The following is a 13,046-nucleotide window of genomic DNA, read 5'->3' on the forward strand; positions in this document are numbered from 1 at the left end:
ACAGGTTCTGTGCCTGTTCGGGCCGAACAGGCTTAAGCGGGAGGCAGTGTTACGAATTTGATAATTATAGATTTAAGTTTATTTAAATTAGTTTCCGTTAATTTAAAATTTCAAATTGTAACGATAAAATTTCGTTATCACTTGTTGGAATCATCTATTCATTTTCTGGTACTTTCCTGAATTTCTTTTATGTTCTTTTGTTTGCTTATTTTCATATCTCATACACCCAGAAATGTTTGGTTGCAATTCGATAATTACAATGAGGAAATGATGTCAGTAACTTATTTTTTGTTACAAGAACAATGTTTTGATTATTATACATCCAACACGACCATAAAAAAGTTCACAGGATCAAAACGAAATTCCCATAACCATTCAATTGGTTACAATAACCAATGCCGATAAATTTGGTTTTATGCTGCATAAAATTGTTGAGCTAACCACCAGCATAGTGAGACCTTCATCATGGGAATCAACAAATGGCTGGTACAACCAAAAGTTGAGTATACTAATAGAATCTTAGTTCAATTATAGGACGGGCGTAAGGTAGTTGTTGCAACAAATAAATATTTATATCAACATCGACATGGTAAATGGTATGACGCTACAAAATTTGCAAAACGGGGAACAGCATTTACTTGATAATAGTCCGCAATACATTGAATAAAGTTTATCCCATAGAAAAGAAGTTGCCTTCAGGTAAATATCGCACCGATTTATAAAAAAGGAATATTACAAAAGTTTCCATAAAAATTGCAGGCTTCATACACCAACAAACACAAATACTTTTTACGGCAAGCGAGCTTTTTTTATTGTATTAAGAATACAGGACGAGTGTAAGTCGATTTGTATTTATATATAGAGGCTTAAGGAAGAAATTTCTGGCAAGTATATATTGAATTAGGTTCTGTAGTTCGACCACATAATTGCAACCTAATAACCACACCCAGAAAACAGATTCGTTGCCTCAACCGAATTATTTGCCAACCGAAAGCAGGTGGTTCCGTCAACTATCAATGATATCTGTCAGCACAACTAACATTTGGCAATTGTAACTGCATGGTAGTATGTTGGATCAACTTTGCATTTGTTGTCGCAATCTCATATTAATTGTTTTGTTTGTTGGTGCAACCGCTCTCGATTTTCTTTATTATTATCCTAACCAAATTTCAATATTAAATGAAAGGGCAGATTATATTGAGATTTTATTAATTTATTACAAGATTTACAATCATAATAAACTACGAAAATAAATACAAAAAGTGCTAACAACAAGGCTATTGATCTACATATATGTGGTCAAACTACAGAACCTAATTCAATATATACTTGCCAGAAATTTCTTCCTTAAGCCTCTAGATATAAATCCTCCTCTATGCTTCATACAATAAAAAAAGCTCGCTTGCCGTAAAAAAGTATTTGTGTTTGTTGGTGTATGAAGCCTGCAATTTTTATGGAAACTTTTGTAATATTCCTTTTTATAAATCGGTGCGATACTTACCTGAAGGCAACTTCTTTTCTATGGGATAAACTTTATTCAATGTATTGCGGACTATTATCAAGAAAATGCTGTTCCCCGTTTTGCAAATTTTGTAGCGTCATACCATTTACCATGTCGATGTTGATATAAATATTTATTTGTTGCAACAACTACCTTACGCCCGTCCTATAATTGAACTAAGATTCTATTAGTATACTCAACTTTACGTTGTACCAACCATTTGTTGATTCGCATGATGTAGGTCTCACTATGCTGGTGGTTAGCTCAACAATTTTATGCAGCATAAAACCAAATTTATCGGCATTGTTTATTGTAATCAATTGAATGGTTATGGGAATTTCGTTTTGATCCTGTGAACTTTTTTATGGTCGTGTTGGATGTATAAAAGGGAAAATAATCAAAACATTGTTCTTGTAACAAAAAACAAGTTACTGACATCATTTCCTCATTGTAACGATCGAATTGCAACCAACCATTTCTCTGGGTGCATCTGTCATTGGTATACAAACATTACCTATAAAAAATTGTAAATTGTAATGTAAATTGATCTCACATATATGTAGATCAAAAGCCTTTGTTGTTAGCACCTTTTGTATTTATCTTCGTAGTTTATTATGATTGTAAATCTTGTAATAAATTAATAAAATCTCAATATAATCTGCCCTTTCATTTGATATTGGAATTTGGTTAGGATAATAGTAAAGAAAATCGAGGGCGGTTGCACCAACAAACAAAACAATTAATATGAAATTGCGACAACCAATGCAAAGTTGATCCAACATACTACCATGTAGTTACAATTGCCAAATGTTAGTTGTGCTGACAGATATCATTGATAGTTGATGGAACCACCTGCTTTCGGTTGGCAAATAATTCGGTTGAGGCAACGAATTTGTTTTCTGGGTGTAGTTTAACAACCCCTTTACTTTGTTATTTTGCATTCTCATTTCATCTCATTGTCCATTGTCATTGTTATTGTTGTTGTAGTAATGCGAGCATATATCTATGTGAGTGTATATGTGTTTGGCAGAAACCAGATGAATAACTTAATGGTCGTAGATTCTTCTAGCGTTGTCAAAGAATGTTCTGGCGTTGTCAAAGAATATTGTAGTTCTGTTAAAATATTCTCACATTGCCAGACCGTCATATATAAAAGCGCTCGCATGCTGTTAACGAGTCAGTCTTAATTAAAGCGTCAAACGAATAACATCAGTGTGAACGAATTGTAAAGTGAATTGTAGATTAACGTTATTGAAACGAACAGTGTTTTAATTGACGGGTAAATAAAAACGCCTAAATATAAAAACGTAACAATACGAATATCTTGACCAGGTGGAAAAGTTAAAGCAACACTTCTGGATGAGATGGCATCACGAATATTTGAATCGTTTACAAGCGCGGGCTAAATGGCTGAAAAACACAGTTGATCCTAAAGTCGGAGATTTGGTATTAGTGGCACACGACCTGGACCTGGACAATGGATACTCGGTCACATTGAAAATACTCATCCGATGGAAAAACAAGGGTGGTATCTGTTCTATTGAAAAAGCAAAACTATAACAAGGCCAATTTCTAAAATTTCTCTACTTCCAGACAATACACCACCATCTGAAAGCAGCTAAATAATGAAAACATTTAATCTACTGTACACAAAGAAGATACAAAAACTCAAATCACACAAGAATCATGAATGTTGCCTTTAAATATACAAACACTGTGAGTCGGAGCATAGCGGAGGCAGCGCATCGACTAAATTTCTCCCAACGAAAGGCCATGCATTGATTGCAAACATTTATGAAAATTCGTTCATTGAGGGGGAGAATGTTGCTGGAAAACTGTATTTTCTTATACATATTATTATCGCACTAAATTCATTTGATTTAAATTCATTTATATCAAATTCATTTTAGTTCATTTATATCAAATGTAATTAAATATTCTTTTAATTTTATACTTATTAAACTCTTTTAATTAATTTCTAAAGGTACATTTAATTTGCCGCCGCTCTTTCTCTCTTCCGAAATTCGGAAATAAAAAACATATAAACTGATCTTTTTGGGAGTGAAGAATAGCAACAAGTAGACTGTAGAGATTCTGAGTTGCTTGCATGAATGTTTAAACCATACACGAATCCACATATTGTTACGTTTTTATATTGAGGCGTATTTAATTACCCAATAATTAAAACACAGTTCTTTTCAAATAACGACAATCTACAATTTATTTGTTTAACTGGTTGGTTTCACTTATTTGCTCTACGATGTGTACTGTATAAGCTTTAGCTTACGACTGACTTGACTGCTCTCTCCGCTAGGGGTTTATATACCGAGATATGACGATTTCGAATGTTCTCGCTAATTGGCCTACAACCTTCGAGATTAAGCTACTACCATGTAGATGTCGCACGGGCGACATTCCACATATTTATCGACTTATGTTCATTGTCTCGGCTATCTAGAACTTTCTATGGGGCGTTATTGTACAGGTGATATGACACACATACTTTTAGGCTTATTCTTATCTTGGCTAGTGCATTCTACCATCTGTGCAGGCATAAGGGATTATGGTCATATTACCGATAATTATAACAGTAAAACAAAAGGCGTTACTTTTACGATGAATGATTGGAAAACTAAGAACACAAAAGATGTTTAGGAAAGGACTAGAAACTAAAGAAATGACTCTAGCAAGTTATGACGTAATTTTATAGTTAGGTTAGGTTAGGTTAAAGTGGCAGCCCGATTAAGATTCAGGCTCACTTAGACTATTCAGTCCATTGTGATACCACATTAACTAAAAGTACCTATTACATATGGGCACTTCTAGTTTTAACCGCTGAACCTTCTTGATTATTTTTCTTTGTTGAACCAACCAGATTGTTCCAAAAACATTAGCAGACTGCTTAAGTTAACGTTTTCCAGATCCGCCAGTAATCTGAAGCTATATGCTCCTAAAAGTTGCTTGCGCTTTACACAAAATGCAGGACACTCACACAAGAGGTGTTTAATTGATTCTTTTTCCTCCGCATCATGACAGCTCATACAATAGTCATTATACTTCGCGCCAATAGTTTTTGCAAAATCTCCTATCAGGCAGCGACCCGTTATAGCAGATATCAGGAGTGATATCTGACGTCTCGAGAACATTAGCATATCTAGTGTGCGGTTTAAGTTGAAATGGGGCCATATTTGCTTTGTGTCGTTACAACCCTTGCAATTCTCCCATCGAACATTTGCCATCATAACAGCCTTCTCACGCAGCATGAGCTTGCAGGTAGCTAGGGGCATACCAACAAATTCTAGTTCCCCTGGAATATGTAAGGTAGTCCCTAGCCTTGCCAACTCATCGGCTTCGCAGTTCCCCGGTATGTTCCTATGGCCAGGCACCCATATTAGGTGAATATTGTACTGCTCAGCCATCTCATTGAGAGATTTGCGGCAATCGATGGCCGTTTTCGAGTTGAGGAACACAGAGTCCAAGGATTTTATTGCAGGTTGACTGTCTGAGTATATATTAATGCCCACATTTTTTGGAACATTACTTCTCAGCCAATTCGCCACCTCTCTTATTGCTAATATTTCAGCCTGAAAAACACTACAGTGATTAGGTAATCTTTTAGCTATTTGAAGTTCCAAATCATTAGAATATACTCCGAAACCCACTTGTCCATCCAATTTGGAGCCATCAGTGTAGAAATCTATATATTCTTTATTCCCCGGGGTCTGTGTGCACCACGCCTCACTGTTGGGGATTAGAGTCTCAAACTTTTTGTCGAAAAGTGGACTCGCCAAAGTGTAATCCACTACGTTAGGCACATCTGACATTGTTTTGAGGACAGAACTGTGACCGTAACCTTTTTCCGACCACAGCGATAGTTCGCGCAACCGCACAGCCGTTGTTGCAGCTGACTGTTTGGCCAAAATGTCTAAAGGCAATAGATGCAGCATGACATTAAGGGAATTTGTTCCTGTCTTGCTGAATGCGCCTGAAATACACAAACACGCCATACGCTGAACTTTATCTAAACCAGTCGGTTTCTGAAGTGCCGGCCACCAGACTACAACACCATATAGCATTATAGGTCTAACCACTGCCGTGTATAGCCAATGCACAATTTTTGGTTTTAGTCCCCACTTTTTTCCTATTGCCTTTTTGCACGAGTACAAAGCTACAGTTGCCTTCCTCGCACTTTCTTCAATATTAAGCTTAAAGTTCAGCTTCCTGTCCAAAATAACGCCAAGGTATTTTGCACAATCACCAAAGGGAATTTCAATACCCCCTAAGGAAATAGGCCTAACCGTGGGAGTTTTGCGATCTTTGCAGTACATGACTAATTCTGTCTTTGCGGGATTTACCCCAAGACCATTGTCTTTCGCCCATTTTTCAGTCATCCGGAGGGCCCTCTGAATAATATCTCTGATTGTGGATGGAAATTTTCCCCTGACTGCCAGAGCTACATCATCTGCGTATGCCACCACTTTTATCCTTTCTTTTTCTAGAGTAACCAGAAGGCTATTTATAGCAACATTCCAAAGAAGAGGTGATAGAACTCCTCCTTGGGGAGTGCCTCTGTTCACATACTTTTGTATGTTTGCTTGTCCTAGTGTGGCTGAAATACGTCTCTTCATTAGCAGTTCGTCTAACAGCCTGAGTATACATGGATCAACATTCAGAGTTGTCAGTCCATTTAATATCGAGCTCGGATGGACATTATTGAACGCCCCTTCGATGTCTAGAAACGCCACGATTGTGTATTCTTTGACAGATAGTGAGCTTTCAATAAAGCTGACTAGTTCATGTAGTGCGGTCTCAGTAGACCTGCCCTTCGAGTATGCATGCTGTCGTTTCGAGAACAAACTTGAATCGATGCTAGTTCTAAGATAAATATCTATCATCCTCTCCAGAGTCTTAAGTAGGAATGAGGATAAGCTGATTGGTCGGAAATCCTTCGCCCTCGAGTGAGAGGCTTTTCCCGCCTTAGGTATGAAGACGACTTTTGTTTCCCTCCACTTTCCTGGGATATATGATAAGTTGATACATCCTTTATATATCACCGACAACCAGGGGATAATTTTGTCAGTTACAGCTTGTAACTCCGCCGGAGTAATTCCATCAGGTCCAGGGGATTTGAATGGTCCAAAGCTATTTAGCGCCCATCTTATTCTAGTTTCCGATACAATTTTCTCGACAGGAAACGACCGCTGAGCAACTGTGGCACCGCCAGTACATGGTTCAACCGTCTGATTTCCAGGAAAATGTGTGTCCAATAGTACCTCCAGCGTCTCCTCACTGGACGTTGTCCAATTGCCCTCCGATGTTTTAATGAAACCTGGAGCGGAATTGGTGGATGCTAGAACCTTCCGTAGTCTGGAAGCCTCGGACGTATTCTCAATACTGCTGCAGTAAGCATTCCAAGAGTTATGCTGAGCCTTTCTCAGTTCTCGCTTGTATCCTCTCAGAATCTTCTTGTAAGCGTCCCAGTCCTCAGAAGCTCTGGTGGACTTTGCCTTGTTAAAGAGCTTCCTGCAGGATTTCCTCATATTACTTAATTCCGTAGACCACCATGGTGGTCGATGTTTCCCCCTTGGCTTTCCTCTGGGCATGCAGCTTTCAGTGAGATGTTGAGGCCTTAGTAATCCGCTCCACTGCGTATTCGATATCTTGCACATTTCTCATATTTGTCTCTGGTATTTCCGGTATCATCCTATTGAACGATTCCCTATACCTATTCCAGTCAGCTTTCCTTGCATTTGGCGGAAATATGGTCTTGGTGGTATGAACATCAAATTTGAAACTGATGTAGCGATGATCTGAGAAGCTGTGTTCACTTAAAACATGCCACTCAGATATCATTTCATTCAGTTCTTGCGAGGCCAAGGTGATGTCCAAAACCTCTTGCCTGTTTTTAGTGACAAAGGTTGGGACATCTCCCTTGTTGCAAACTACCAGATTAGTACGCAAAATAAACTCTATTAGCGACTCTCCCCTTGCATTAGTATCACTACTTCCCCATATACTATGATGTGCATTCGCATCGCATCCCATAATGAGTTTCGTCTTTGTTTTCCGTGACTCCTCCACTAAGGTCTTAACGGCATATGGAGGCATCTCCCTGTCATGTCCCATGTAGACCGAAGATACCCAATATTTGCATTTGGCTATTTCTAAACTGGCAACGACAGTGTCTGTATTGCACATTGGAGGAAGCAGAAACAAGTTGAGCTCGTTTTTAGCAATTATACAGGCTCGATTTACATCATTACCACTATACTGCAATAGTTTGAACCCCGGAGTACTTAATTCACATATTTTGTTTTTATAAACATATGGTTCTTGAATAAGAACTATATCTATGTCCCCTTTCATCAGGAGAACTTTTAAGGCAGCACATGCAGCCTTACAATGATGAAGATTTATCTGGAGGATCCGTAGGACCATCGAGATTTTCAACAACCGTCACATCAGCCGCTTCAATCGAGTCATCAAGAATGTCCTCTTCAGAGATATCGGTGACTCTCGCAATAACCATAGGTTCAACTTTGGTGAGTTCTGAGGCAGTAGAAGCCTCCTCACGCATACGGTATCTATCCATGTCTTCAAATGTCTTGGTATCCCCCTCGACTTCGCAAGAGGATCCGCTTACTTCTGATTCAGACAGAGGCTTGTCCATTTCTGAATCCTTTAGCTGATCGTTTTTATACACCTTCATTTGGATATAATGAAAGCCATAACATACACGGCCCTGGGACTTTGCTAGATGTGGCAAAGACTGAGTGTTCAATATAAACACTGCATGCCGTCTTGGCCCATCCACTTCATCCAAACGGCCAACCTTCCAATCAGCTGTTGGAAGATCTGGATTGCATTGTTTCAGTCTATTTAAAATAGATTCAGGGTCAGGAGGGTTTGCAGGTATCCACGCATGTGCTCTTGGTCTAGCCGGTATGTCTTTCTTCTCGACTAACTCTAGAGCAGCTCCTTCCCAAACTTCACCAATTAGTATCAGAGCAGCTTTAAAACATTCTATAGACCTCTGGTCCTCAAATGCGACTAGCTTAAATCGTCCTTGATACCAACCAGCCTCTTGGTGTCGAGGATCTGGGCCGGGAAACTTTTCCAGCACCTGTGAGTAGACGCCAGACAAAGCATTCTCAATTTCCCCCCATTTGTGCTTTGGAACCATACCGTCCAATGCTCCTTTATTAATGATAGCCATCACAAGGCTGTCTTTAGCAACTGAGGCAAACGATCGTTGATCCCTTTTGGAGGATGGCAGCTCATCCGGTGATCGTTCCCTTTTTCCAGTCTCAAGTATTCTTTGAGCCCATTTTAAGGAATCGCTTTGTTTAGCCGACAACGTGCTTGGGTCGACTGATCCTAATTTCTTTAGGATAAACAAAGCATTTCTGCGTTCTTTGAATCTCTTTCGTGAGGGATTACCTCCTTTTGATGCCGTTACCTCGGAAAAGGTCCGACTTGTCAAATTGTCGCCACCTGTCGACCCGTCTACAGGTCGACTAATTGGGCCTAACTCTTGGTCATTGCCCAAATCTATAACTCCAGTCGATACTCGTCCACTGGGCCCTGAAGTTAGCAACCCAGTGGATGTCTTTGAATTTCTCTGCATGGTGGCCTAATATCCCACCACACTTGAAATTCGTAGTAGGTACTTATTACGATGATTTTATCCGCTATTAAAAAACACGTCCGTTCCGTTCGACGGTTGAAAGTTACAATTTGACGACGGTTATAGTTACAATTTGAAATTTAAATTAACGGAAACTAATTTAAATAAACTTAAATCTAGAAATATCAAATTCGTAACAATATATTTATATATTTGCGTGGGTGAATCCGTTTATGCTTGACATACAGACATCACTAAGTAGATCTTCTTCGTTCGCAGTTTTCATTTGGGATCAAGAAGAATTTTAAGGCTTCTTGGCTGTAAAGCTTTTCTTGAAACTCTCTCTCTCTCTCCAGTTTTGACTGTCATACGAGCAACACTAAGTATACTCTGCTTAACAAATTGTAAATTCTTTTCATTACAGAAAAAGGAAATAAATGATTTTTGTAATTTTCGTTGTGACAAAGACTACTTTTCTATTTCTTTAAATTTTTTATTGTTTTTAAATAGTGTTTAAAATTTCTATTAATTAATAAGAAATTTCTGATTATTAATTGGAAATTTTTATATAGTGAGTGGTACGCTTAAGCATACTATCCGCCATTTAAATAGGTACATAAATACAGTTTAGAAATTAATTAAAAAAGTTTATAAATTTAAAAGAATATTTAATTACATTTGACATAAATGAACTAAAATGAATTTGATATAAATGAATTTAAATCCAATGAATTTAGTGCGATAATAATATGTTTAAGAAAATACAGTTTTCCAGCAACATTCTCCCCCTCAATGAACGAATGTTCATAAATGTTTATAATCAATGTATGGCCTTTCGTTGGGAGAAATTTAGTCCAGGCGCTGCCTCCACTATGCTCCGACTCACAGCGTTTGTATATTTATAGGCAACATCCATGATTCTTGTGTGAGTTGAGTTTTTGTATCTTCTTTGTGTATAGTAGATTAAATGTTTTCATTATTTAGCTGCTTTCAGATGGTGGTGTATTGTCTGGAAGTAGAGAAATTTTAGAAATTGGCCTTGTTATAGTTTTGCTTTTTCAATAGAACTGATACCACCCTTGTTTTTCCATCGGTTCCTGGATAAGTATTTTCAATGTGACTGAGTATCCATTGTTCAGGTCCAGGTCGTCTGCCACTAGTACCAAATCTCCGACTTTAGGATCAACTGTGTTTTTCAGCCCTTTAGGCCGCGCTTGTAAACGATTCAAATATTCGTGATGCCATCTCAGCCAGAAGTGTTGCTTTAACTTTTCCATAATTTTCCACCTGGTCAAGATATTCATATTCGTATCTAATAGGGATTCTTCTGGCAAACAAGCTGTGGGCTCTCCAACAAGAAAATGTGCCGGTGTTAGTGCTTCGAATTTTGACGGGTCCGACGATAGAGGACAAAGAGGTCTGGAATTAAGACAGCTTTCTATTTGACAGAGCAACGTCGCTAATTCCTTAAATGTAAGATTTCGGTCGTTAGTGACTCGCTTAAGATGATGTTTTGCAGATTTTACACCAGCTTCCCATAAACTGCCAAAGTGTGGAAAAGCTGGTGGGATGAAGTGCCAAGTTGTATTGGTCAAACTTAAGTAATGACGAAGTTCTTCCGGCAACGATTTCGAGTTTTTGTTGTGAAGAATTCGAAGTTGTTTTGAGGCACCTACAAAGTTTGTGCCACAATCAGAATAAATATCTGTACATGTGCCTCTTCGGGATATAAATCTTTTGAAAGCGGCCAAAAAAGCTGTAGTAGTCATATCTGTCACAGCTTCCAAATGTATAGCTTTTGTAACAATACAAATGAACAGGCAAATATATCCTTTAAAGACAGTAGAGGACCGTAGATTTGAGTTTTTATTGGTATAGGGCCAGGGTAATCAACGCCGCTGTGTCTAAAAGGCCTTGTCACATTCAACTGCACCGTAGGTAAGTTTCCCATTGCCTGCTGGGATGTGACTCCTGTTAAGTCTTTTCATGTGCATCCACAATAATTAAGTACGATAAAGGGTTAAACTTTGAAAGGATTAAAGGATGTTTTATATCATATGTTTGGAGAATCTAGAAAATATATCAGGATAAGTATTCCTAATGGCAGAATTGGCGGAGACCTTTTTAACTTTCTCCTCCTCAGAAGTATATAAATTAGTCAAGTTTTCAGGCCAGGATGATTCTGACTCATAGAGAAATTTTAGGCCAAACCACCAATAATGTTGCTCAACTAATTCCTCAGCTAAAATTCCTCTCGAGGCACAATCAGCCGGATTCAGTTGGGAGGGGACATATCTCCATTGAATTGGATTACTAAGCCTTTGTATATCGGCAACTCTGTTGGCAACATAAAGGGTCCAATTGGATGGTGATTTCCGAATCCAACTTAGAACAGTAGAGCCGTCGCTCCAGTAAAAAATATTTCCTATTTTCAGATCCTTAAGGGATTCCTTGACCTTCTGTGCCAATTGAACGCAAAGGGAAGCCGCGTATAGTTCAAGCTTTGGGCAATGACCAAGAATTTGGGCAATGACCAAGAGTTAGGCCCAATTAGTCGACCTGTAGACGGGTCGACAGATGGCGACACTTTGACAAGTCGTACTTTTTCTAAGGTAACGACATCAAAAGGATGTAATCCCTCACGAAAGAGATTCAAGGAACGCAGAAATGCTTTGTTTATCCTAAAGAAGTTAGGATCAGTCGACCCAAGCACGCTGTCGGCTAAACAAAGCGATTCCTTAAAATGGACTCAAGGAATTCTTGAGGATGGAAAAAGGGAACGATCACCGGATGAGCTGCCATCCTCCAAAAGGGATCAAAGATCGTTTGCCTCAGTTGCTAAAGACAGCCTTGTGATGGCTATCATTAATAAAGGAGCATTGGACGGTATGGTTCCAAAGCAAAAATGGGGGGAAATTGAGAATGCTCTGTCTGTCGTCTACTCACAGGTGCTGGAAATGTTTCCCGGTCCAGATCCTCGACACCAAAATGCTGGTTGGTATCAAGGACGATTTAAGCTAGTCGCATTTGAGGACCAGAGGTCTATAGAATGTTTTAAAGCTGCTCTGATACTAATTGGTGAAGTTTGGGAAGGAGTTGCTCTGAGTTAGTCAAGAAGAAAGACATACCGGCTAGACATGCGTGGATACCTGCAAACCCTTCTGACCCTGAATCTATTTCAAATAGACTGAAACGATGCAATCCAGATCTTCCAACAGCTGATTGAAAGGTTGGCCGTTTGGATGAAGTGGATGGACCAAGACGGAATGCAGTATTTATATTGAACACTCAGTCTTTGCCACATTTAGCAAAATCCCAGGGCCGTGCTTTCATTATATCCAAATGAAGGTATATAAAAACGATCAGCTAAAGGATTCAGAAATGGACAAGCCTCTGTTTGAATCAGAAGTGAGCGGATCCTCTTGCGAAGTCGAGGGAGATACCAAAGTTGAAGACATGGATAGACACCGTATGCGAGAGGAGGTTTCTATTGCCTCAGAACTCACCAAAGTTGAACCTATGGTTATTGCGAGAGTCACCGAGATCTCTGAAGGGGACATTCTTGATGACTCCATTGAAGCGGCTGATGTGACGGTTGTTGAAAATCTCGATGGTCCTACGGATCCTCCAGATAAATCTTCATCATTGTAAGGCTGCATGTGCTGCCTTAAAAGTTCTCCTGATGAAAGGGGACATAGATACAGTTCTTATTCAAGAACCATATGTCTATAGAAACAAAATATGTGAGTTAAGTACTCCGGGGTTCAAACTATTGCAGTATACTGGTAATGATGTAATTCGAGCCTGTATAATTGCTAAAAACGAGCTCAACTTGTTTCTGCTTCCTCCAATGTGCAATACAGACACTGTCGTTGCCAGTTTAGAAATAGCCAAATGCAAATATTGGGTATCTTCGGT

At 38.9% G+C, this 13,046-nt stretch overlaps 1 protein-coding gene across 1 annotated transcript; it reads right to left on the reverse strand.

Moving 5' to 3' along the window:
- Positions 1–10,186: 10,186 nt before the first annotated feature.
- LOC142224856 (uncharacterized) lies at positions 10,187–10,897 on the reverse strand. The gene has a single exon (XM_075294633.1). It carries the CDS (start codon positions 10,895–10,897, stop codon positions 10,187–10,189), a length of 711 nt encoding a protein of 236 aa, XP_075150748.1.
- Between the last annotated feature and the right edge of the window lie 2,149 nt (positions 10,898–13,046).

This window comes from Haematobia irritans, chromosome 2 (genome assembly GCF_050003625.1).
Source record: "Haematobia irritans isolate KBUSLIRL chromosome 2, ASM5000362v1, whole genome shotgun sequence".
In the NCBI taxonomy this organism is placed as follows: Eukaryota; Metazoa; Arthropoda; class Insecta; order Diptera; family Muscidae; genus Haematobia; species Haematobia irritans.

Bases quoted from the DNA above. Each gene is read 5' to 3' on its own strand.
- LOC142224856 (XM_075294633.1), bottom strand. From the start codon at position 10,897: ATGACTACTACAGCTTTTTTGGCCGCTTTCAAAAGATTTATATCCCGA.